Source organism: Neltuma alba, unplaced genomic scaffold (genome assembly GCF_004799145.2).
Source record: "Neltuma alba isolate B1F8T4 unplaced genomic scaffold, ASM479914v2 tig00010243_pilon, whole genome shotgun sequence".
NCBI classification, from domain to species: domain Eukaryota; kingdom Viridiplantae; phylum Streptophyta; class Magnoliopsida; order Fabales; family Fabaceae; genus Neltuma; species Neltuma alba.
In genome coordinates, this window is record NW_021635172.1 from 43,939 (window position 1) to 71,704 (window position 27,766).

The 27,766-nt window shown below is 32.0% G+C and overlaps 1 protein-coding gene across 1 annotated transcript in view; it reads left to right on the plus strand.

The window, feature by feature from the left end:
- Positions 1-9,943: 9,943 nt before the first annotated feature.
- LOC114755243 (ras-related protein Rab7-like) overlaps positions 9,944-27,766 on the plus strand; it is a gene marked incomplete at its 5' end in the record, with an annotated part of 61,003 nt that continues 43,180 nt past the window's right edge. Inside the window, 2 exons of the mRNA XM_028944106.1 lie at positions 9,944-9,950; positions 11,895-11,998. Of these exons, the coding sequence (XP_028799939.1) occupies positions 9,944-9,950; positions 11,895-11,998 (111 nt within the window). The remainder of the gene's footprint in view (positions 9,951-11,894; positions 11,999-27,766) is intronic.

A 27,766-nucleotide genomic window follows, 5' to 3' on the forward strand; every position in this document is an offset into this window, starting at 1 on the left:
TATTTATAAAAATAATTAATTTTATATTATTATAATTTTTTATTTTTATATAATTTATATTAGTTTTTATTATAATATTTTTTAATTATAATAATTTATATTTTTCATTTTTTTACTTAGGATAATATATTTTTTATTTAAAATAAATATTATAATAACATATTTTATGGGTGGTTGTGGAATATTAAAAAAATTATAAGGGTATGTATAATGGTCCAAAATTTAGCTCCCCTCCAAAACCCCCAATTTGGAGGGGAGCTAAAATGGGGGAGGGAGGGGACAGGAGGGAACATTTTGGCTTCCCTCCCCTCCAAAATTTTTAACCAAATGAGAGGAGGGGCTCCCCTCCCCTCCCCTCCCCTCCCACCAGCCTCTCATTTGGTTAAAAATGTCCCCTCCCCTCCCTTCCCTCCCCTCCAAATTTGGAGTTTTTGGAGGAGAGCCAAATTTTTAGACCATTATGCCCTTATAGTTTTTTCAATATTTTACTTTTACTCATAAAATATATTATTATAATATTTATTTCAAATAAAAAATATATTATCCTAAGTAAAAAAATAAAAAATATATACATTATTATAATTAAAATATATTATAAAAAATTATATAAATAAAAATTATAATATTATAAAATTAATTGTTTTTTATAAATATATTATTTATTAAATATATTTTAAAGCTGGAAAAAAGATAGCCTAAAGAGAATAAAATTTCATTTTTCTTAGAGCATATAAAATTTGTTAATTTGATTATTTTAAATATATTATTATATTAATTAGAATAAAAATTACTGTACCAATTTTTTAATACACATATTAACATGATAAGACTGAATTTTTATTAAATTATATGATTTAAATTAAGATGTAAATTAATTTATATAATATATCAATAAAAAACATGAACTAATATATAAGGGTAAAATGATAAATTGATTATTACTATCCCTCCCCTCCCCTCCTTGAACCAAACAAGGAATCATTAAGTATCCTCCCCTCTCCTCCTTTTTAATCAAACTAAACAAGGTGAGAATGAAACCTCCCCTCCCTCCCCTAACCTCCCCTCAAACCAAACAGGCCCTAAGTGGGGGAGAAATGATGAGATATGGGAAGAAATAATTATGATTTAATTATATTTCTAGGATGTTTGAATTATTTAGAATTTATCATTATTTTAGTTTTTTTTAGATTTATCAATATTTTAGCGTTTTTATTATAAGGATTAGTTGTTATTATTGTTTTCATTTTATTATTATTTTAGTAGAAGTAGCTCTAAATTTCTCATTAGACCTGACTTTCAATATTGAATTGACAAATGGTTAAAAGCACATAATTTCAAGCACCAATACATCACCATATCTTTATTTTTCAAATATGCATATAGAAGAACTTTGAAAAGAATCAAGCTGTATTCCATTGAACAGACCGAAAATAAAAGTGAGAAGGAGAAGAAAAGATACCTTGATTCCTATAAGAAGGATCTATTGTTCTCAACAAAAGCAGGAGTTTTCTCTAGGCGGCAAGGAATGCTCAATTTCAACAGAATGCAAGACAATAAAGTGAGTAAAAGCACCTTAATAACAAGATAAAGCAACTACTAATGTTTTTGATAGATATATACCGATATAAGGTTTGTTACAGATTTCATCCTTGTGACCAATAGGCTCTCCATATCCGATATCTAATATAGGTGTTAAATGCCAGAAAAAATAAACATAGATATCACGAGGTGAGCAGAATTACAACCATATCCAGAAACCAAAGCCCAAACTTAGGGGACATTAAATAGACCAGAATATCAAACATCACATAGACCGCGGTTAAGTCAGGAAGGAATCCTCCGATGATGACCCAGATAGAAAGTTTTAATTCATTTTTCCCTAACAAAACAATTGAATAATATGATTTTCCAACTACTCTATACTGTAGTTTCAGAGCAAATTTAAAGAAAAGGATACGCGATTTTAGGTCAATTTCCTAATGAAAGAAAAATACACTCAGATCTACGAAGCATGCTAAAAGCCTAAAGCTTCACGATGCATTTGCCTAAAGATTCAGAAACTCACCAGAAAGCGGAAATCTCCTAAGAACCCAAACAATCGTTGCCAAATCAAATCACAATACTCGAAAAGCAGTAACCACAAAAGCAATCTAGAAATAGAATGTGAATCGAAACTTACGATAAAAGGAGGCGCAATGTTGATCCCTTCTGTTTCGATCATATATAACCCAAAAGTTGAGTCACCTCCAACGTCAATCGAATCGAATTACTCTAAACCTCAAGCGCAGTTAAGATCAAAGGCAAACCCCTCCTCGAATCATAGACGACTACACCGATGACCTGGAACACCTAACACCTTCCTAATCACACCCTTGCCGATGAAGGCGTTAACTACTTCCCCACCACCAGTTCCGGAATCCTTCTTCGCAGGCGGAGGCGAAGCAACTACGGCCGTGGCTCAGGAGTAGCATCCTCAGTGACAACACGGTTGAGTAAAAGAAGAGCAGATTATATATATTTTTCTCTGCCCAACGTTACAATTTTTTAGAGACTGACATCTCAAAATTAATCATCTAATTAACAGTTATTTTTATTCAAATTAGAGGAAACAAATCGCCTGAATTCGAATTCTAGTTAACGGCTATTTTTATTCAAATTATAGGAAACAGGTCACCTGAAATCCAATTCTAATTTGATCAACTGGTTTCAAACTTCAAATTATCGTATAATCTTGGCCATTGAAATCATTGATGGTGTAAGACTATGCCACGTATCTGACAAAAGATTAGAGCGAATCATTAATTTAATTCAAATAATCCTTGTTTCCTTTTTTTTTTTTTTTTGCCAATGCCGAATAGTCCAATTCTTTTGAAGGTAAAAAAAAAAAAAAGAATAGTCCAATTCTTTTGGCACTCACCATCTATCTATTAAACCAGGTTTTGGAAATTTTGGGAAATATGGCATCAGTTAAAAATTTATTCGTGAGAGTGATGTGTATAGAATTTGTATAATATCGGATTTGTGGTATAATGTCAGATTTGGGTGTTTGCTGATCCTAAAAAATACCCTAAATTTGTGAAGTTTCTTTTTTTAAAAAAAAACTGAATTGTGTGATTCTTGTTTTTTTTTTTTTTTTGAATTTAGGGTATTTACATCATACTACCCGTTATGTTGATAAGGATGTATTGGAAGTAATTGAATTACTAATTTTTTTACGGCAAAGCATTTAGTAAGTGTTATTATTGTCTATTACAATAAGGGACTCTTTGCATCATAAATAAAGTAGTTAAATAACCGCCAATAATTAGATCAACTGGTTACAAAAATTATCCTAGCTTAATCAAGATCTCAGAGTTTGAATTTGGGAATGCCTCCTGCTTGAATTCAGGTTAATCTAGACCTGTCAAATTTCCCGTCATAAGAAACTAGCCTAAAATATCGAGTGCATACACTAATAATAGTAGTAGTTAAATAAAACTGCAATTTAAATTGGTCACCATGCTTGCCACTTGTGATTTTGAAACTTGAAGATTTGTGAAAATGCCTCTTATTATTTTGTCGGCAACTGACAGGGAAATGCATGAATAAATTTACCTTTAAAAAAAAAACCAAAATTGAAAATTTCATTTCTTTATGTTAGAGAAGCTTACCAAAACAAGAGTAAATGGAGCTAACAAATTACTGCTTTACATACCCATTAGAATTGATATTGATTTATCACCAACATCCTATTTAGTTGTGTATTTTGAAAATATTCAAATGCACTAGATTTTATTATTATACTCTTCTGATTCTAAATATAAGACCCCTTTTGTAGTGTAAATTACACTACGAAAGGGATCTTATATTTAGGATCGGAGGAGTATCATTTTCTTTTCATCACATCTTTTACTTTAAAGTATTCATTAAGCCATAGGTTCTCACACAGCTACCAACAGCTTAGGCTCAAAAGATTCACTAATATTATAAAAGGCCTACTACTTCATATGATTTTATATCAAAAGAAGCTAACCATTATGCTACTAAGATCACCAAATGGATGTTGAAGTTATTATCATGGCAATTTCCTCTGCAGAGTACATTCTCATCGAAGATTCCAGTCCTAAACTATCAGTACCTAGCTACTCTCTGCGTGTTTTACACAGCCTCTTTATTCCAAGAAAAAGGGGCCCACTACTTCACAAGTTCAACACAGTAAATTCAAACTACCGTTGGGGAAAAAAAATCAAACTACCTTATTTCTGTGATGTGAGTCGCATCACTCAGCGCCAAGGCAGAGTCGGATCATAATGTGATGTCAAACATGTTTTTGCTCTGACCTCAGAACAGAACTGAAAACATGAAGGGGATGAAATACAGGAATGACAATTTCATTATTCTCAATCACCTTAACGTTGACATAAAGTTCCGGATATTACTAGAGAAGGGGAAAACATAAGTACTAAATTGAGGAAAATTCTCATTTCTTGTAACGTGCTACTTCACCATCATTGGGAAAGAAACCCATAAGCCGACCAGTGGAGTTTTGGTATGCAAACATGAACCCACCCATGAACCCGATCAGATCCCCAGTCACCATAGATGGACCCTTGATTCCAGTTTTGATCCCTAAGCAAAAAAAGGTAAACAGATTTAACCATAAACTACACAAACCATTTTAGTACCAAATAATGCAGGATCTTACTTGGTTTCAGAATATACAAATTCAATTTCATAGCATAAGCAGATCTCTATCACGCATTCAGATACCCCGAGAGAATTTATCAGTACTAGGTGCATTCTTAGGCAATGGAGTATCTTTGAAGCAACATCTTCTCAGCGATTTAACTTCTAGCGTCTAAATTCTTGTCAACAAGTCCAGATTGAACAGAATCTCAGTTATTTATGCCAAATTAATTAACACCTGGTCGATGTAAAACAACCAATGCAGTGCGCAAAAAAATGACAAACAGAAATTGGAAGGAAGAACGTAAAAATAATCTGAAGTCTTCAACAATGATTAACCGTTGATAGGTCCATAACTAATGGACCAAGCTGGTAACGAACATATGGGTTGCGAGATATGATGTTAGGGTGAGAGATAAAGATGGAGGGAGGGAGACATTGGGGCATATATTGCGTGTGATGGAGTCAATGAGAGGCAGGGAACATGTGGGCATCTGCGTGGAGAGCATAGCACTCTCAAATTGCTAGGAGCCTTGTGTATTTTTTGCTTTGTTTCCCTTTCTTTTTTTTTTTTTTTTGCCATTACCTTCAAATTAGGTTCCAATAATCTCTCGCTTGTGACAGAAAGAAGCAAAACTGTCATCAACAAGCACAAAGAAAAAAACAAACTGGCACTAAAATTGCATGCATTAGGGAAAGTTTCGGAAGTCATTTTCACCAAAATGTTAAGAAGTTTTAGCTATTAAAACCCCTGAAGGAAAGAAACGGACAAAGAAGTACTTAAGTCTACAAAATTCCCATTTCTCATATCACATCATCATTGTGAGAGAAGCCGTGAACTGACCAGCGGAGTGCGAGAATGCGAGAAAAATTACTGTTGGGAAACATAGAACCATTCTTTTTATAACACACGCTTAGACATCAAGAAGAGTGGCTGCGGAGTAAACAATCAAAATTTATTCCAATAAACAGACCGAAATGAATGCGAGAAGGAGAAGAAAAGATACTCTGATTCCTATGAGAAGGATCTGTCGCTCTCAACAAAAGCAGGAGCTTCTCTATGAATGGGCAACAAATACTTAATTTCAACAAAATGCAAGGCTATGTAGAAGCACCTTAACAAAATAACATAACAATTACTAATGTTTTGACGGATATAAATTGGTATATGGTTTCTTACTAGTTTCACGTACTCTTTCCGTCAATAGGCTCCTCAAAGGACCAAAGAAATATCAAATATCAAGCAAGACCTATATCCAATAGGTGTAAAATGCTAGACAAAATAAGAAGAGATAGGAGCAGGTAAACAGAACCGCAGAATCACTTCTACAAACAAAAGCCAAAGCTTAGTGGACGTTAACTGATATAGAAAGTGAAGATAAACATACTTCAATTTCAATTATCACAGTGTTTTTAACCACGATCCTCATAAATCATACCATGAACCTACAACAAAACCTTTGATCAATATGGTTTTCCAGCTACTCTATACTGTAACTTCAGAGCACATTTAAAGAAAAGGGTACACGCACTTGGGTCAATTTCCTATGGGAGAAAAAATACACTCGGATCTATGAAACACTAACAGCTTACAGCTTCACAATGTAATTGACTAAACTTCGTCACCAAATAAAATTACAGAACTCAAAAAACAGTAACCAGGATACTCAATCTACAAATAGAATGTAACACGAGACTTACGGTAATAAGAGGCGAAATCTTGAGCCCTTCAGTTTCGTTCATATAGAAATATTTCTCACCCAGAAGCTGAGTCCCCTCCAACGCCAATCGATTCGAATGGCTCTAAAACGCAATCAAGATCAGAGGCAACCTTCCTGTTGACACCCATGCCAACGACCGCATTAACTACTTTCCTACCAGCAGTTCCGGCATCCTTCTTGGCCGGCGGAGGCGGAGGAGCTGAGGCTGTGGCACCTGTAGCATACTCAATGGCGCAGTTGAGTAAAATAAGAGCCGAAGGTATATATGTCTGAGTCCCAACATTAAAATTTTTGAAAGACCGACTTCTCAAAATTGACCATCAACCTAACGGCTATTTTTATTCAAATTACTAGAGGAAACAGATAGGCTGAAATCCAATTCTAATGTAATCATTGATCAGATGGGTAATTTAGACTTCAAATTATCGTCCAGGCCATTGAAATAATTGATGGCGAAAGCCTATGTCTGGCAAAAAGGCTGAGAGGGATTGTTAATTTAATTTAAATAATAATACAATCTCTAAATTGTTTTTTTCTTTAATAAAAATAGGTTTTGATTTGGGGTGATTATTGCAATTCTATAGTTCATAAATAAGTGGCGAAAGTTAGGATTGACAATTGATGTGTGGATTGATTCCGACGTATCACAACTAATAATTATTAATTTATTATAGAGGAACCTAATTAATTTTTTTATTTTTAAGAACCGCATATTTCTAATTATCTTAAAACATCCAATTATATTATTCAGGTTGGATTTAAAATTGGTATATATTTTTGAATTATTTCGTTAGTAGAATCGAATTACTTGTAATTAAGATATAAATTTTAAAAAAAAGTTAATATAAATTTTGGTCCTTCAAGTTTACTCTCGTTTTGGTTTTGGTATCTCAAATTTCTTTTTATTTAAAATATTAATTCCTATAATTTAATAAAAATATCAACCATTTTACCCCTTATGTTGCTAAATTATATAGTTTGAACTTGAGGGACTAAAGCCAAAATTATGCAAATTTGAAGAACCAAGTATTATATTAACCCATTAAAAAAAATGTTAATGTGCTTTGCTATCCCTCCCCCGAATTGTGAGGTTAGATTATAACGGGATGAATGATTGAAATGCTAAATAAATCAAATATTAAATAATTATAAATTCTAATCATTGCTTTTATTCTGGCAAAAAAAACCCATTGCTTTTATAGAACGGGTAATTTTTTGCTTTTATAGTAATTTCAACTTGAACTTTTATCTAATTGTAAAATCAATCTAATTGTATTTAGATTTCAAATCAATCCAATCCTGTTTAAGTTTAGAACTAATAAATTTTTATTATTAGAAGAGAATATAAAATCTAATTATATTTCAGGTTGAATTTCATTCCCCTCTCCCTCTATATGTTTAAATTATAAGATATAAATTAAATTTTTTCTGAACGGGTACTTCTCTCATTATGAATTTAGATTATAACAAGTATAATTATTCAAATATTAAATACTTCGAACTATTAAATAATTATAAATTCTAATAATTACACAATAATTAAAAGGAAAAATGATATAAAAAGAAGTTGAAAATTGTAATATTACAGTTAAGGCGCCTAAGACTTCAAAATCCCAAAGGAAAAAGTGATGCATGATTGGGTATTTTGTTCATATAGTTAAATGACTAAAATGCCCTTATATCAAAAAATTTATTAACAAGTTATGAATTGGCAATAACAAGTATTAAATAGCAAATGATAAGAAATGTACCAGTAATGACAAGTTATTTATTAATAAGTTGTAAACTGATGATAACAAGTGTTAAATAGCTAATAACAAAAAATTGTACTAGTAATTAATGACAGATTTGATAGTTTTTTGTTTAATCTAATACAAAGACATTTGAGTCATTTGACTACATTTACAAAATATCCGATTTGGCACTACTTCCTTCTTTGGGATTTTGAATTCTTGGGTGCCTAAGTTAGAATATTATAATTTTTAACTTCTTTTTATGCATTTTCCCTAATTAAAACTTGGATTTGTAAATAATCATAATAGATAATATTATTTACATGTCAGATTATTCAAATACCATTTGAATTTGAAAATAAAACCTAATTATTAAAGAGGCGTGTTCTGTCTTAATTTCTTGAAAAAATAATAGAAAAATAATGCTTAAATTTCAAAATCCCTAAATGGTCATTTAAATGAACAAAATTTCAGTTTAGCTGTAAATGACTAAATTGGGATTTGCAAATTTGGTGAAATGACTCTTGCCCTTTATTTTTGAAAAAAAAAATACTAAACACTCTCACCGGCTGGCCGAGTGTTGGAGCTCTAGTGATGGTGGCGGCGGTCAGAGTTTAGGTGGGTTACCATCATCAGAGCTCCAACGAATGGTCATTGGGTAACTTTTTTTTTTTTAATGGAGATTTTTACAATTCCCATAATGCAGTTAACAAATTTTTTTAACATTATTAGTAAGTTCAGTATAGTAGTTAGTTGCAAGTTTTTTAGAAAATTCAAAAAGTAACATTTTTATTACCCTAGTAATGCGGTTAATAAGTTTTGTAATACTATTAACAAGTTCGATATAGTAGTTAAATAAGCAAAATTTTAGTTTAGGTATAAGTGACTAAATTGGGGTTTACAAATTTGGTGAAATGACCATATTGGTCTTTATTTTTCTTTAAAAAAAATACTAAACACCCTCACTGGTTGATTGGGTGGTGGAGCTCCCGTGATATTGGCGACCGTCGGAGTTTAGGTGGGCCCCCATCATTGGAGCTTTAGCAGTTGGTCATTTGGCAAATATTTTGTTGGAGATTTTTTACAACTATAATAATGTAAACAAATTTTTTAATGCTATTAACAAGTTCGGTATAGCAGTTAACTATAGGTTTTTTTTAGAAAATTCAAAAAGCCACATTGTTATAATTTTAGTAATGCGGTTAACAAGTTCTATAACACTATCAACAACTTTGATATAGCAGTTAACAACAGGTTTCCAAGAAATTCAAAAAGATGAATTTCTTTAATTTTAGTAACTTAGTTAACAAGTCATGTAACGATGTGAATAACTCTCATAGCACTATTAACAAAATTTCCTTATGAAGATTAATGTTTTTAATATTAGCTCGTTGCAGAAGTTGTATGTCAAAATTTTTTCATTTATTAGATAATCACTATAGTTATGAGAATTGTTAATATCATTATATAACTTGTTATTAAAGTTGTTAATAGTATTATGAGAGTTGTTAATATTATTACATGACTTGTTATTAAAGTTGTTAATAGTTTTATTATAAATGTTGTTAATATCATTACATGACTTGTTAGTCAGGTTACTAAAGTCCTAAAAATATCACTTTTTGAATTTTCTAGAAAATCTATTATTAACTGCTATATTGAACATACTAATAGCATTATAGAACTTATTAACTAAGTTATTGGAGTTGTAAAAATACCACTTTTTGAATTTTTTGAAATATTGGTTATTAATTGTTATACCAAAATTGTTAATAGTGTTAAAGAACTTAACAACGGCGTTGCTGAAATTATAAAAATTCCCAAAAAAATAGTTGCCGGACGATTAGTTGCTGGAGCTCTGGTGATGACGGCCCACCTGAACTTCCGCAGCTACCCTACTGGAGCTTCGGTGGCCAGCCAACTAGTAAGGGTGGTTGGTGTTCTTTTTTTATAAAGAAAATAGATGTCAATATGGTCATTTTAGCAAATTTACAAATTCCAATTTAATCACCTATATCTAATCTGAAATTTTGCTTTTTTAAGTAACTATTTGGGAATTTTTAAATTCAAGAATTAGTTTTCGGTCATTATCCCTAATTTCTTCATGTATGATTTTGGAGGATGGGTCTATAAATAGTGTAATGAGAAAAACATTATATGGTAAATTCATCGCTGTTTTTTTAAACTGTTAGTCACTTTGCCCAACAAAAACTTACAATGTGATGGTAGTACAAGATTTTGAAATATACAATTAAGAAGATGAGTTCGTTTTATTTGTAAAAAGTTAATGAAAGCTATTTTTAATTTATATATTAAATTAGTTGTTCGCTTTGAACGGGAGAGTGCTAAAAGGATCCCAGTAAAAGAAATATATATTCCGGGTTTATTTGGCATATAAGTTATAGTTAGAAGAAGAAAATGAAATAAATAATTTGCAAATTTTATTAAATCGTTTATTACTCTTTTCTTCATATTGATTACATATCGTTACCGAATAAGGTCAAAAAATATAGGGAGAATTTCACAAAAAAAAGAAAGTTAAAATCACTAAATTTCAAATCAAGTTTGGTTTCCACACTTTAATAAGTTTTCACAGCACTTGACTTCATTTGACTTGCAAATAACAATATATTTTTATAAAAGCTCCTTATTTAGAATTTAATAATTTCAAGCTCCTTTTTATGAGATTCTCCCAAAAATACACTGTTAACGAATATTAACTAAGAGGGCAAAAATATAGTGGGCTGAAAATGAAAGAAACTAATTAAAAGTGTGGTTCATTACCGTATCATCTATTGCTTATAATGATCACGCCTTTAGAAACATGATCTATTATCATTCATGATATGTTTTGAAGACACCAACAATATTTGTTTTTTTCCTTTTCCCATTAGAAAAACTTTTGCTTTGGCTTTAGTTTTTCCCATTATGGTAGTGAGTTTCTCAGTAGTGGCCCATGAGCTCAATTTCCACCTTCTTATCTCGTTTCTTATTTATTTCTTTTTTTTAAAAATTCATGTTAAAGCTATGGATTTTGGGGGTTAGATTATTCTTCGTTTTTTATAGTTTCATATTTTCTGTACTCTGGAATTGAATTTTAATGATGAATAATTACGCAGCAAAGCCTTCCATATTGTTTTACTTCACATCAATATATATATATATATATATATATATCCTGGAAACAGGTAATTAAACACGTGATTATTTGAATCTCTATCTAGTAATACTTTCATTGATGATCCTCAATGGTGTGGGGTTAAGTTTTCATATTCGTTAATTGACTTCCTTCGTTAGCGGTGTTCTAAATGCATTAGTAGACTTCATCATGAAACAAATGCTAATCGGTGGTGAAGAAATTGTTTTTAAATGCATTTATAAATAGGCTTTAATTTGAGATTTATATGAAATTAAACAATGAAGATTAAAATGCATTTTTATGCGTGATATTATAGCTTGATCTCTAAAAGTGTGGGCGTTAGATATTTCATGGTAGTCTTTTGAAGATAGTTTACGAAATAAATACACAATCATGTTAATTATTAAAGGAAAAAAAAAACAAGAAGAAAAACTCTTTCATCACAACAAATATATTATTATACAGTAGTATCACATTCAAAGTTCAACCACACAATCCTTGAAAATGAGTTCACATATTCATCAATTACATCATCGTTATTGAAAAGCATAATATGATTACAGGAGAGATAAATCACTCATCTCTTCTGAAAATTTATGTATATCTCAATGCTTCGTTTGTGTTCTAGCCTTGAAGTTGGTTTTTATAGAGGGGCAGATTGTTGTGTCCTTGTGTATGATGTTAATGTTATGAGGTCTTTCGATACCCTTGACACATGGCGTGAGGAATTTCTCGAACAGGTCCTTTTTCTTTCCCTTTATCCTGTTATTTTCATTGTTTTGGTTCATTTGCATGCTTCATTCCGCATATTTTCTCATGTGAAATGAAATTTAAAAACAGGAAGCCTCACATTTGAACTGCTTAATTCTCCTAGGTAACTTCTATTGTAGACTTGTGCTTGGCGTTCAGGATGGGAAATTATAGGGAAGAAGAGTGCATAAAATGTTTCTTAAATGGGATGATCCTGGCTGAAGTATGTTTATCGTGCTTTACACTTTCATTTCTTGGATTTTATTTCCTTTTCATTTGAAAGGTTGTTTAGACGCTTTTCACACTGGAATCTTTATCATGCTTTTGCCTTTAGATTCCTGTTTTACACTTTCATCTGTTGGACTTTAATTCCCTTCATTTGAAAGGGTGTCTTGATTCTTTTCAGTGTCAGTCTTTAGCATGCTTTTGCTTGTAGATAAAAAAAAAAAAACTGTATTATTGCATGAAATCTTGATCAAGATTATCACATAACAGTTAGTAGATATGCTATAGGATCATAATCTAAAGGCTTGGAGCTTTCGTTGGATGTTCTACTCATAGATTGTTTGCGCGGGAGTTTCACTTGTGGATTTTCAGAGAGATTGAGGATCCTTTTCCAGTTCGACTATATGTTAATAACCCAGTCTCCCAAAAGCTTAAGCTCCTACTATTAGGAGGAGGCCCAAGATTGATTTTACTAATACATACTTCACACCCTTCACATGGAAACCTTGTGTTGAAACGAATCTAATTACAAAAATGAGGGCAGAAGGAATTAAAGTCTTGATTGTGACTATGTAATTATCTCACTGATAGCATGTCAAAATCAGTTTTCCCAATGGGTTAAGTTGTTAGGAAAGGTTGAAAACATGTTTATTTTACAGATGGGAAATTTTATAATGGGTTTTTCATAATAAAAAGGAAATCCTTGTTTAAGTGATATTATTAGAAGCTTTAAAGGGTAGGAAGGATGCGTCAATATATATTAGAAAAAATACCTCAGCATTTGCTATTCACAAGTCTAAATAGTGCGATTTATTTATTAGACTTGTATAATACATATACCCTAATATCTAATTTATAATTATAAACAATTGAAATAAATTATTATCTCTATTCACTATTTATATATGTAATAAAATTACAGCAAGTTATTCTATTCATAAATTATAAATAGGGTGACTCATTTTTCAAATGTTAGGGCCTGATATCCAGTTTAAAATGTTACTCTTCCTGATGATTTAGCAGCAGTTTTTGTAGAGAACTTTTAAATCTTTTATGGGTTCTCCATTGTGAAGTATAAAACTGGAATACCTAAACAATAGTGTTTGCTTCACGTATGACCACGCTGCTAATGAGTCATTATCCCCCTTGAAGAGAATCCACTTCCACTTCATAATATGCTGCCCAGTGCAGAAAAGCTAGAATAAATAATTCTAAAACATTGCAGCAAATTCAACACTGGATAAAAATTGATTCCTCATTTCTGTTCACATGCTAACAGTGGCCAGTCCTGTTATTTGTTAGCTGTTGAAATACAGCCAAAATAAAAACAAAAAGACGAAGAAGAAGAGGTAAACACGAAAGAACTGAACAATTAGGAAGGAACTTCAAAATGATTGTGACTTGAGTCAATTGATTCCTTATAGCATAATCCACGGACCATGTCTCCAATATATGGAGTCATTTTTTATCGATCACTGATAAACTTGTTGTTTAGCTATCAAAATACTAGAATTAAACTCCTATAGTGTAGTGGAGTCAACCCTAGGTCAGTTCTCTTTGATCTCTAGCTTTTAGAATTTCCAATTAATGAAGTTTAATTACAAATTAAGAGAAGAGACGGTGATTTAAATTCTTTATTTCTAATTGTCTAGAACTAATTGTTTTTCTGTATTGTAGTGATTAAGTGGAGGAATGGAATGTGATAGGAGATATGTGATTAGCAACTCCTAGAGATAGTGTTCATGCTTGCCTCGCTTTTCTCTAGGATATGGAATTTATTTAACCGCCGGTCAGATTGCAAACATCGAAGATGTCACTTGATTCAAGTATAATAGCAACATGAAATCATCGTAATATCTCAGAATTAACTTTAGCCACTAGTATTTTTTAATTACCACTTGGTTTTCAGTTGTGAAAAAGAAAGCAAATCTGGACAGAGATTACTTTTCTAGCAACCTTCCACAATTTAATCACATCTACAACGCAATATCATGTCTAAAATGCAAATGCATCAAATTAATCTTGAAACTAGAAAGCAATATGTCTTAATCAAGAGGAGCATCCAGAACTGCAAGCAATCACAAAGGAGACCGTCCTCCTCAAGTGACACATTCAATTGAGAGATCATACAAATTCAGAATCACAGTGTCTAATAAACTTAAATCTAAGCTAATCAGAAGTGAGAATCTGAATCTAGAGAAGAAACAAGAAGAACTCTCTTTGTGGCACATCAATTCCAGCAATTGACACCTCCCTAGGGGTCGAATGGATCAATCATTCATTTCCAATATGTCTCACATGGAGCCTCACTCACCATGAAGCCTCTAGTTTTAGGGCCTGTTTGGTTTGAGGGGAGGGTAGGACAGGGGAGGGTAGGGGAGGGGGGGGGGGGAGGGAGGGGTAGAGGAGGGGAGGGGAGGTTTCATCCTCACCTTGTTTGGTTTGATTAAAAAGGAGGGGAGGGGAGGAATAGTAATAATCAATTTACCATGTTACCCTTACATATTAGTTTATGTTTTTTATTGATATATTATATAAATTAATTTACATCTTAATTTAAATCATATAATTTAATAAAAATTTAGTCTTATCATGTTAATATGTGTATTAAAAAATTGGTACAGTAATTTTTTATTCTAATTAATATAATAATATATTTAAAATAATCAAATTAACAAATTTTATATGCTCTAAGAAAAATGAAATTTTATTCTCTTTAGGCTATCTTTTTTTCCAGCTTTAAAATATATTAATAAATAATATATTTATAAAAAACAATTAATTTTATAATATTATAATTTTTTATTTAAATAATTTTTTTATAATATATTTTTAATTATAATAATGTATTTATTTTTTATTTTTTTACTTAGGATAATATATTTTTTATTTGAAATAAATATTATAATAATATATTTTATGGGTAGAAGTGGAATATTAAAAAAACTATAAGGGCATAATGGTCCAAAAATTTGGCTCCCCTCCAAAAACCTCCCAATTTGGAGGGGAGCCAAAATGGGGGGAGGGGGGGAGGGCACATTTTAGCTCCCCTCCCCTCCAAAATTTTTAACCAAATGAGGGGAGGGCTCATTTTCCCTCCCCTCCAGCCAAACAAACCCTTAGACTATGTCATCCATCTTGTTATTAAACTTTTTTTTTGTTGTTGGAGGAACTTGATTCATAATATCATATTTTCTTGATTATGTGGGTTCGAAAAATTGGCAATTTTGACGCTGTTTTTGCTTTATTACCTTTAATTTTAATTTTTCCCCCTATTTTCTTCATTTAGCCCTTTTATCTACACTTGGCATTTTTGTCAATATCTTATATATATTGCTTTAATAGCGTTTTAACTGAAGTAGAAGATAGCAACATTTTGATTATGGGAAATATATCCTTTGTACACTTGAAGTTATGAGAGTGCACTGCATTGGTTGCTTGTTTCTTTTTATTTGAAGAGATTTGAGTCCACCCATTGTGATGGTGTTGATATTTTGTTTGGTGATGATGCATAGCTGGAGTACAGGACTTGATCAAAATTTCTTTTCTTATGCAATATTTGATTATTTTACATCTTTATACTCATCATCATTATTATGTCAAAATTTGATAGCCCTTTTCATCTTTTGACTTATGTTTTCTGACTGAAGATGAGCTCCTATTGAGATAAAAGTTTCATGGAAATTTCTGTTTCTATTGCTTGAAAATGAGGTTGATATTGATGTGGGAGACAGTTGAGCGCTAAGCAGACGGTGATATGTTTTGAAGTTTTCTCATAGCCTTTTTTTTAATATAAATATAGTTTAAAAGAAAAATTTTGTAAGAGGAGTGATTGGACTGGGGATCTTTTTTCCAAACTACCACCTAAGGAGCCTCATGTGGTTATCTTGAATTCAGGTGTCTAAGAAAAAAGCATTGGATTGGTGTGCGTTAAAAGGAAATATTCCTTATTTCAAGACATCTGCTAAAGAGGACTACAATATAGATGCTGCTTTTTTGTGTATTGCAAAGACTGCCCTAGCTAATGAGCAAGGGCAGGACATGTATGTTTTGCTTTGAACTTGTGTGCACATACATGTCAAGATATTTACATCCGACATACATATATTTATATAGGATATGTGTGTAAAATGTAGGATATTTGTCTCAACCTTTAGTAAGAATTATGGAACCTTAAGCAAGCTAATCATATTGTGAAATTAGTAGAACAATCTTACTTGCTAAACACTCAGTCGTAAATGATAGCGAGTGATCATTGAAAACAGAGCATAAAGGATATATACATGACATCAAATAATGTTCCATTCTTAATTGCACATGCTTTCAAGGTATTCTAGACATATACTAATGATTCTCCACCCTTCCCGTCTTTCTTGTTATTCGGTCAGTTGGATTAGTTTGTGTTGGGAACTCACATTTGACCTTTGACTTGATTATTTTGTTGACTGTTATGCATTCGATCAATTGATTTGCCACGAGTTGTTTAAGCTTATGTATTCATGTTCCTTCATAACAAAGTTGTTTAAGCAAAAGTGTTGTAAATCGCATTTTATTGACAGTGCCCTTGATGTTAGGCTATTCTATTCTAAAGGACTTTGGTATCACAAAATCTCCTATTCTATTTCTTGGGAAAACAAAGTTCTTTTTTATTTTCTCTTTGTTTTTATTATTTGGATTGAACTTGATTATTGATGGTTACAGGTTTTGTCAAATGGAGTATTGATTCCTCAAAGATAGTGCACTGAATCTAGTTTTTAACAAATGCTAATAGGTGATTAAGCTTTGTATGAAATCAAAACAAGCAAAGCTTGAATAGAGTTTTCTGCATGATATTATAATTTGGTCTTTAAAGTGTAGACGTTATGTCTTTAATGGTACTTTTTTGAAGATAATTTATGAAATAGATTGATAATTATGTATTGCTTAATTTTATCTGTAATGCATCTATTGAGACCACAACTCTTTCATCACAATGATATGACATTCAAAGTTGAACTGCACAATCCTTGTAAATGAGTTTATTTATCAACAACTTCATCATTATAGAAAAACATAAGATGATTACGAGAGAGATAAATCACTTGTCTTTTAAAAACACCAACCTTCCAGATGCAAATTTGGCCTTAGTTTGCTTTCACCAGTGGCAACGGTATTGCAGTTTATACCACATGCGATCAATGAATTGGAAATAAGCATACCTCCAAGAACTATTGTAGAGCAAAGGACCCACCACTACCCAGAACCCCACAATAAATCCAAATGCCATGCTCACAAAGAACCACTTGATTCCTTTCGCATGATGGACTTCTTTCTTGCTAGAGTTGTTTGACAAACAACTATTGTTGAGTGGAGGACCATATAAATCGTAATTGCCAACAAAACTTGATGCTTCAAAGCTTTGTATTTGGGTCCTTGTTGGAATTTTTCCTGTCAAATTATTGTAAGACAAGTTTAGCATGCTCAAAAAGCTCAATTTCGACATGCTTGATGGGATTTCACCTGTAAGATGGTTTCTTGGGAAATCCATAGTCTCTAGTGATTCCATATTGCAAATATTTTGAGGAATTTGGCCAACAAAATGATTATTTGAAAGGTTCAAAAAATGAAGTCCCCTAAGTCCTGTAAGTTATGTTGGTATCTCTCCAAATAATTCATTATTTGAGAAGTCGATGCTAGTGATGAGACCAAGGTTGGAGCTGTAATCATAAACCCTTTTTTTCAACAATAATGGTTCAGCTACCAATTGAGGACCAGCCGATAATTCTATAAAAGAAATGTAAGACTTTAAACTATTATTTATTACCAACATGGCACTCAAATGGTTAACACATTTTGGAATATATCCTGTCAACTCATTCTGCACAAGGTCCAAGATTTGTAAGATACTCATGTCGCAAATTTGATGAGGGATTAGACCAAAAAATTTGTTTGATCTCAAAACAAGAATCTTCAAATTTGACAAACTTTGTCCAACCCAAGATGGAATCATTCCTGAAAATTGATTCTCTCCCAGATCCAAGGAAATCATGCAGCTTCTGTTCTTCAAAAAACTTGGTAAGTTTCCAGAAAAAGTATTGTTGCGAAGGTTGAATATTTCCAATAGTGGTAAGGATGGCATGGATGTCTGTAAAATTCTAGTGAAATGGTTGTTTCCTAAGTTCACCCCCATAATATATGGCCATCTCGTCCAGCAATTAGGTACTTTACCTGATAAATTATTTGATGCCAAATTAAGAAAAGCTAACACCATCTCCTCTTATTTATGACACAAAAAGTGAGTAATGGATCCTGAAAACCAATTGCTTGAGAGGTCTAAGAATTCCACATTTCGTGATACATACAGTAATTGGCCATATAACTTATTTGAGCTTAGATCAACAATACCTTCAAAAGAACAGTTTATTAGTGTATTCGAAAGCTCTCCTTTAATATGATTGTGGGAGAGATTCAAATAGCCGAGATTTCCAGTTGTGCCCCAAAACCAAGTTGGAATTGAATCACGAATCTTGTTGTCGGAGATGTTCAAATACCGAAGATGCTTTAGTGATTGAATCCATGATGGAAAGTGAGGACCAAAATTCCAAGAAGCCAATTTTAACTTTTGTAAAAGTTGGAAAGGAGGATTCCAATTAGGGTCCACTTTTAAAGCAAGTTGGTTTTTTGGTACATCTAATTCTTGCAGATGGGTAAAATTAACAAGGTGGACTTCTTTGACAACCCCTTGAAAAAGATTATACCCCAAATAAAGGAAATTCAATTTACAGAGTGATCTAAGGATTTCGAAAGGATTACCTTCAAGTTGATTTTCACAGAGATCAAGATACATCAAAGATGTTAGATTTCCAAATGATATAGGAATTGCACTTTCAAAAGTGTTGTTCCAAAGATCAAGACATATCAAAGATTTAATGTTTCCTAATGAGTCAGGAAGTGCACCTTGAATGGAGTTATCAGAAAGATCAAGTTGAACAAGATTCTTAAGAAGACCAATTTGGTCAGTGAGATGGCTAGATAATTGAGAATCACTCATATAAAAAATCTCTAGTGCATGAGAAACACATCTTTCTGAAAGAATTTTTAATATTTGAGAAATTTGTTGGTTGCACTTCATGTTTGAAATATCCAGTTTTTTCAAGTTGCAAAGATTTCCCAGAGAAGTTGGAATCGATTCTTCTAAAAGATTTCCATGTAAATCATGAGTAATAAGAGAAGTCAAGTTTCTAATATTCATAGAAATTTTGCCAACCAAGTGGTTTTGAAAGAGAATGAGGGACTTTAAATGACTAAAACTGTACAACCAATCAGGAAGAGAAGAGTTGAACTGATTGTCAAATAAATCAAGATGTTGAAGGAGAGTTAAATTTTGAATACTAACTGGGATGGGACCTTGAAAACCATTACTGTTTAGTTGAAGATGAACTAATCTTTTCAGTTGAAATACCCAATTTGGAATCAATGAAGTGCCCAATTCAGAACCAAAAAGATGAAGGATGGCTAAAGATGAAAAGTGTAAGGTTGATGGTTCAAAATGATGGTTCAAATTACATCCTAACAAGTGCAACACTCTCAGGGAAGGAAGTGAATCTAGATCCTGCAACCAGTCAAAGGTGTTGGATAGGGTTAAATAACTCAGCTCAAGATGCTGAAGAGAAGAAAGAGCTGAAACCCATTGAAGGTTTTCATCATATCCGAGATGAAGATTGATTAGATTTGAGAGGTTCCCAATTTGATGGGCGATGCTTCCACCAAACTGATTATATCCAAGATCTAGATATTGCAAATTGGAGAGATTTCCAATTTGACAATGAATGCTTCCATTAAATTCAGTATCTTCGAGACCAAGATATTGTAAATTGGAGAGTTTTCCAATTTGACGAGGAATGCTTCCATTAAATTCATTACCTCCGAGACCAAGATATTGTAAATTGGAGAGTTTTCCAATTTGATGAGGAATGCTTCCTTCCAAAAAATTGCTACTGAGACAGAGACAGATTAGATTGGAGAGATTTCCAATTTGATGAGGAATGCTTCCTTCCAAATAATTGCCTCCAAGGTCAAGATAGATCAGATTGGAAAGATTCCAAAACTGAAGAGGAATGCTTCCACCAAATCGAGCATTAGATAGGTTAAGATATGTCAAGCTTGTCATTGAGCCAAGAAAACCAGGTATTTGCATGCCTCCAAAATTATTACTGCTCAAATCCAAATAATTCAAATGCTTCAAGTCAAGAAAGGAAGAACTTGCCTCACCCCCAAACATTAATGTCTCATACAAATCATAGTCGTTGAACTGTAAAGGAGGTGGAGTCGTGAGGTGGAGCTCAAGAACATGGCGTGTGATGTTGTGGCAAACAACTGAAACCCAGCTGCAACAATTTGCATGGATAGACCCAGAGGTGAGCCTATTTGAAGGATCTAAGAGATGACCCTTCATCTTAAGTAAGGCATCTCGCTCACTTGGAAGGCACTGAACCTCATAAGATGTTCTGCAAATGCATAAATCAACATTTGATAAGGTAAGTAACCAAAGAAAAACAACCACGACGATATTGCAAGAACCATCCATGACTACGTCAACCAAAGAAGTTTTTGCTAACAGTTTTTTTGTGCTTCGATGGACATGCTACTCTCGGAGAAGAGAGTAGCTAGTATTTATAATGTCGCCTTCGATTTTTGTTTTAATACATCAAAAAACTTTTCTTTTTAACTTCATTTTTCATCATGTAAGGAGTTTATTTTAAGGATAACTTTTTTATCTGCTATAAAAGATTTTCAAAATCCTTTATTAAACCCTTTTATTTTAAAGAGTGCTAAAATAAAAAGAATTTAATACACATTTAAATAACTTGCTGAAATAATTCTTTTATTCTCTTGTAGTCTTGTTATTATATGAAGATATTAAAATCATCAATGACAATAAAGGTATTGAGGTAAACGTGCGTGTTCTAAGGTTCAAAGAAAACAAAACAAGAAGGTTCCACAGTTGTCCCCATTTTTTTGGGACCGGTAAGTCTACCCTTGTGCTGGTCAACTACGGTATGTAATTTTTTTTAATTTGCAAAAAAAAAGTTTTAAAATAAAAATTACTCAGAGGCTTAAAGAACATGAATTTTATTGCAGAAAGTTGCTAGTTATTTATATATAGTGCCATGACTATTTTCTTGCAGAAAGTTTCTGCTTATTAAAAAAAAAAACATAATGCATAAATTAAGAAAATACGAAAAACTCTAAATAATTGTTTTTGAAGCCACATGATCGTTATTATGTATTAGCAGTTACAATATTTTTTCCATGAATATTGGTGGTTAGAAAAATGGCCCATCATTTAATTGAGCGATATGAATGGGTCCTTTGTTATTTTCTAACCTGCCGCGTTGTTCAAGTTGGGTTCTACCTATAGAATACGTCTTGTAATGCAGAAATTTAGTAATGAATAAGAGAAATAAAGATAAAAATATAAGAAATTTTATTTATATAATTTTGCATGTATTGAAAAGGAAAATTAATTTCATCCATCGAGTCCACATAGTTATTTTTTTCTTGTAAACCTTCTATACGTAAGAGTAACAAATAAATCCTTCACACACACACACAAGGTGTTTAATTTTTTCTTGTTACAAAGGATGATCAAATTATGTAGTCAATCCTTTTATTTTTACAAATGTCAGAATATAAACAATTTCAGCATAACATTTTTTTCTAGGCACAAACATTTTCCTATCGGAAGCAATTATGTTCAAGGTATTGTCTGGTATTAAATATGAATACATCTCTTAACAGAAATTAGAATCTTAATTTGCCATATCATAAGAAACTAGCCCTTTTTGCTAAATCTAACCAACATTTAATTAAATCACCAAAAGAATTATTTCGTCAAAAGTGATGGAATTAATGTTGAAGATAGAAAATTATTGTGGGCCATTCTATCCATATTTGTTTGTATGGAGTTGATTAGAGACTAGTCAAGATAAAAGAAAATAAAATTGACAGGATAATGATGAAAAAGAAACTTAATTAATGTGGTCATTCTATAGGTGTTTGCATATAAGTTGATTATTATAGACTAATAGACAACCACCACATGATTAGTAGCAACGTGTGGAATGGGATTCCAACTTCCTTGCTATTATTTTTGTCCCTAGCTATTATCAATTTAATAATTTTTCCATACAATAACAGTTCATGAAAGAGAATATTTTTCTTTGGAGAAAATAAATTGCTAATGTATGTGCTGTGGAAAATTATGTTTTGTAGTTATAAGTCTTTCATAATTGAATTCACATTGAGAGATATTCACATTTAGTATCTATTGTGTTTTGAATAGGATTGTTTCTAATAAGAAGATACTTATACGTATAAAGTCGGAAAATTTTCGTAATTGAGTTATTATGTTTGTGCGTGTTAAAATCGCAAATTATAGTCGAGATGATTCTTAAATCATAATTCAATTTTTTTATGTCCTTCATTATGGACTTAATGTTGTTGTCCGTCAACTACGACAAACATATAGATACAATCCTAAAATTCATAAGGCTACATCCAACCATCATTGTTTTTCAAATTTTGCTATAAAAAAAAACTTTAAAGTTCTAAATTACTCAAAAGGATAAAAATGACTTGAATGAATTCTTTTATGATTGGATAAATAATATGTGCTCCCAACAATTTTTTTCCCTAGAAAGTTGTGGCATAGATTGTGGGGCTACAAGGAATATTTAAATTAAAATTATTGCTGTCGGATTTCAGATATTTTATTTTATATATATATATATTAAAATTTGTTCTGGAAAACCCAAAAAAGAACATTTTCTAATGATATAATTATCTCCCAATTGATCATGCACGCACAAGTTATATAATATACTCCCTCTGGTCCATAATATAACATCCAATTGATTAATTTAGAGAGATTAAGAAAGTTATTCAATTACTTAATTATAGCATATATTACGCAATCTCTCTAAAATGTTTATATGTATTATTAGATTATATATATATATGTCAATTTATAAGAGTGAAAAAATAGTTTAGAAAAAAGATAAAGATAAATACTTTAAGGTAATTTATTTATTTTTATTTTTTAATCTCTTCAAATAAGTTAACTAAATTTTATATTAAGAACTCGAAAATAGTAAAAAAGTTATAACCCAAGCTGTTTCATGTTAGAGTAATGGCCCATTATCTCATTAATTGATATATATGGATGGGATGTTCTCTATTATTTTCTAACTTGCCGTGTTATTTGGTTTTTCATCATGTAAGGAGCAATAATATATTGTGAGGGACAATAATGCTATTGAGGTAAACGTGCGTGTTCTAAGGTTTTAGAAAAAGCGGAAGAGATAATATAATCTCTCCAGTCCATAATATAAGATTTAATTGATTAATTTGGAGAGATTAAGAAAGTTATGAAATTACTTAATTATAGCATATGTTATACAATCTCTCTAAAATGTTTACATGTATTACTAGAGTATATATATCAATTTATAAGAGTTAAAAGTTAGTTTAGAAAAAAAAAATGATAGAGATAAATACTTTAAGATAATTTATTAATTTTTATTTCTTAATCTCTTCAAATAAGTTAACTAAATTTTACATTAAAAACTGAGGAGATGGGAAGAAAGTTATAACCCAAGCTGTTTTCAGTTAGAATAATCGCCCATCATCTCATTAATTGATGTGGATGGGACGTTCTCTAATACTTTCAAACTTGCCGTGTTGTACTTGTAAGGTTGGGAAGTGCCTATTGAATACGTCTTGTTTTATAGAAAAGTTAGTCATCTAATTAATGAGCAAGAGAAATTTCGTATCTTGAAAAGGAAATTTAATTTATTTTCTTCCATCAAGTCCAAATTATTTCTTGCTTGAAAATCTTCCAAGTATGAGTAACAAGCAAACCCTATCTATATTTAAGGAAACTTATGTGTTTGAGGGATGTTCAAATTATTTAATTAATACTTTATGTTTAGAATATCGCCAAAGTATAAATAATTTCAACATGATCCAAGTACCTCGCCAACATATAATTCTATTTCCACTATTATCATAAGCGCATACAATTATCAATATTCAATGTGGTAATAAAATGTATCAGAATTGCAAGAAAAAGAAATGAAAGAGAAAGTGATAGGAAAATGGTGAATATTGAAAATTATTGTCGTGGGCCGTTCTATATTCATATTGTTTTCAAGAAGTTGATTAAGGGCTAATTAACAGCCATGCGTGACTTTGGTCCCAACTTTCAAATTTTCCACATTTGAAAGAAGGAAGAAGGAAGAAGAAGTGGTTACGTCTCCCCCCCCCCTCCTTCTCTGTTTCCTCCCATAACTCTTGCCCATCCCACTCCAACTCCACCAACGGTTCTGCCTCTCACCTCCTCTCCTCTGCCACTGGACCCCCATCACTGCCTCCTCTGCTTCTCCCGCGGACAATAGCTTCACTAATGCCTCCGATGAACCTCCCAGGCGGAAGTTCCGCTGCACTCCTATATTTATTTATTTTATTTCTCAAACTGTTTCGATTTTTAGCCTTTTTTTTGTGGTTTCTGGATGGACGGTAATCTTTAGTGTGATTGAGGCCCTTTTCGAATGAAGATTGTGGATAATAGTATGAAGCTTGAGGATGAATTGATTTGTGTTTTTCTATTTTTTTTTATTTCTGTATACGGGCTGAAGCTGAAGAAATTTCTTTGGAACTGCTAGTTTTTAATTTTAAAGTCAGCATAATTCTCTGATTTTTTCTATTCAGCTAGCATCACACTGCTCGCATAGTTTCTTTTTGTTCATTATCTTGACTTCTTCGGTCTGCGAAGTCATGAGTATCAGTTGTGGATTTTGGTTTAATCTACTTCTATGTTGATAATGGTCGATTCCTTTTGTGCTATTAATAACCAGACTGATGTCATTCATATTGTTAGTATTAATCAGAGACTATGTTGGTCTCAGTGCAAGAGAAATATGTCCGCCAGTGGCTTGAGGTTGAGGAGAGGGTTGGATTCACATCCAGTTAATTTTGTCCTTCAAAGATGATGATGACTCTAGCTATTTTTACATTTTACAGAGTTGCAATCGCAGGTCCTCCCCCCCCCCCCAAAAAAAAACTGTTTGTGAAGTTTTTACGTATTTTCTTTATAATTGTTATTTACTTGCAATTATGTTGGAACTGATGTAGACTAAATTCTTGAGCCGAAAAGGAGTGGGCGAGGTAGTAGAAAGGCCCATCTGGAAAAGCAACACAAATCAAGATATGATCCCTCATAATTGGAACACAAGGAAGCACATTCACAAACCTGTAGGCCAACAAATACAATTGCACAAAACAAAAGAAGTTTCAAAGTTGCAGTGATTGGATATTGATGGTAATTGAAGATGGGATATTGCTTTCTCACGATGACATCTTGGAGGACGAACACCAAGTGAATTTTGTTTGTTGATATTTTTGGTTAAATGTATTTTGTTGTACTGGTTGTGTTTCAATGGGGTTAAGTTTGCTAGCTATAATGTAAGTTTATATCCCCAGGGTGTGCATATTGCTTATGTAAATTCTGATTTAGTTTGCTATCAAGTTTAGAATGTTGAAAGGAACGAAATCTGTTAAATTATCCATGTTACATTCTCGAACTGGCAATTTGTAAAGCATTTGAAGCAAAAATGTTTGTTGTCACCAGATCTCATCTTCTTGAGAAATTTTTTACAGTTCTAGCATCTGTCTAAAACAAAATTACTTCCCTGGTTGATTATGCCCTCGATCATAAGAATAATAATGAAAAATATCGCTCCGAGCAGTGTGATACTAGCAGAAAAGATTAAATCAGAGAATTATATTGACTTTGAAATCACAGAAATGTTCAAAACTCGCAGTTCCAAAAAAAAAATTTCCCAAAAAAGCCAAAAAAGCACAAATAAGTTCATCTTCAAATTTCATACTAGTATTCACGATCTTCATTCGACAAGGACCTCAATCTCACTAAAGTTTAACGTTGATCCAGAAATCACAGAAAAGAAGAAGAAGAAGAAGAAGAAATCCATATTGTCTGAGAAATAAAATAAAAAAGAGAATACAAAGTGATGTCCTCCTGGGAGGTTCATCAGAGGAAAGGGTCTAGCAGCAAGGAGGAGGCGAGAGGCAGAATTGTTGGTGGAGTTGGATGGGATTGGCGAGAGTTATGGGAGGAAACGCAGGAAGAGGGGGGGGGGGGAAGACGTAACCCACTTCTTCCTTCTTCCTCTTGTCAACAGGGCTAGTGAAGATGGCGAGCACCGTAGCGGGAAGATGTTCAGCTCAACCCACATCCATCCGCCTCCATGCGCGGCGGTGAAGGGGGGAGGAGACAGAAGAGGGAGGTTTTTTCATTTTTGCGAGGTTGACAAGAAGGCAATCGAAGGTGGAAAGGTGAAGCTAGAATGAGATGAGTGGATGCCAGATAGGATTAATTTAACATGAGTTGGTGCATTACAATTGGTCAGAACAGGGATTACGCGGTAATTTGAGAGTATGTAAGAATTTCTCCCTAATTATTTCTTGCTTGAAAATCTTCCAAAGATGAATAACAAGTGAATCCTATCTGCTCCTCTTATCATATTTATAAGGTAGAAAGGGAATATTTTTCTAGTAGGTAGAGAGAGAATATTTTTTCCAATGCTATTTATAAGTCACTTTATTAAATTTTTAGTACGAATATACTATTTTATCCTTTATTTATTATAGTGTAAATAGTTTTTTAAAAATAGTGTATGTGTCAAATAAGGATAAAATTAAAAAATAGTTATATTTTAATGGAGAGTTAATGCATTTTAAAATTTTTCTTGATTTGTGTGAAACATACTAGAAGTATCTTATAAATAGGACTAAATGAGTATATTTAAGAAAACTTATTTGTTCAAGGGATGTTCAAATTATTTAGCCATTGATTTTATGTTAAGAATATCGCCAAAGTATAAATAATTTCAACATGACATCTAAGTACCTCGCCAACATATAATTCTATTTTGCACTATTATCATGAACACATCACCATTATCAATATTCAATGTAGTAATAACATGTATCAGAGTTGCACTACTTACCAGAAAAAGAAATGAAAAGAAGATGATGGGATTAATGGTGAATATTGAAAATCATTGTCGTGGGCCGTTCTATGTGCATATTTGTCTCCAAGAAGTTGACTAAGGAGTAATGACTAATTAACAGCCATACAACGTCGGTCCCAACTTTCAAATTTTCCACATCTGAATAGCTAGTGAAAAAGGCTATTCACTGTTTGACAGGAGAAAAGTTGTTAAGGTGCTCTCACTTTCATTCATAATACAAGTCATTTTAACTCATTCTTAAAACCAAAAACTAATAGTTAATTCATTAAATTTGTTTCAAATTGAAATTTTTTTTAACTTTATCCATATTAAAAGACGTTGTGAAGGAGAGAAAAAACATAAAGAGTTACATTTAAACATTAATTCTAAGGACAACATGGACAAATAAACATATTCATTACTCTTCAGGTAACTTATATTTTAAACCAAACTATTCTTCTA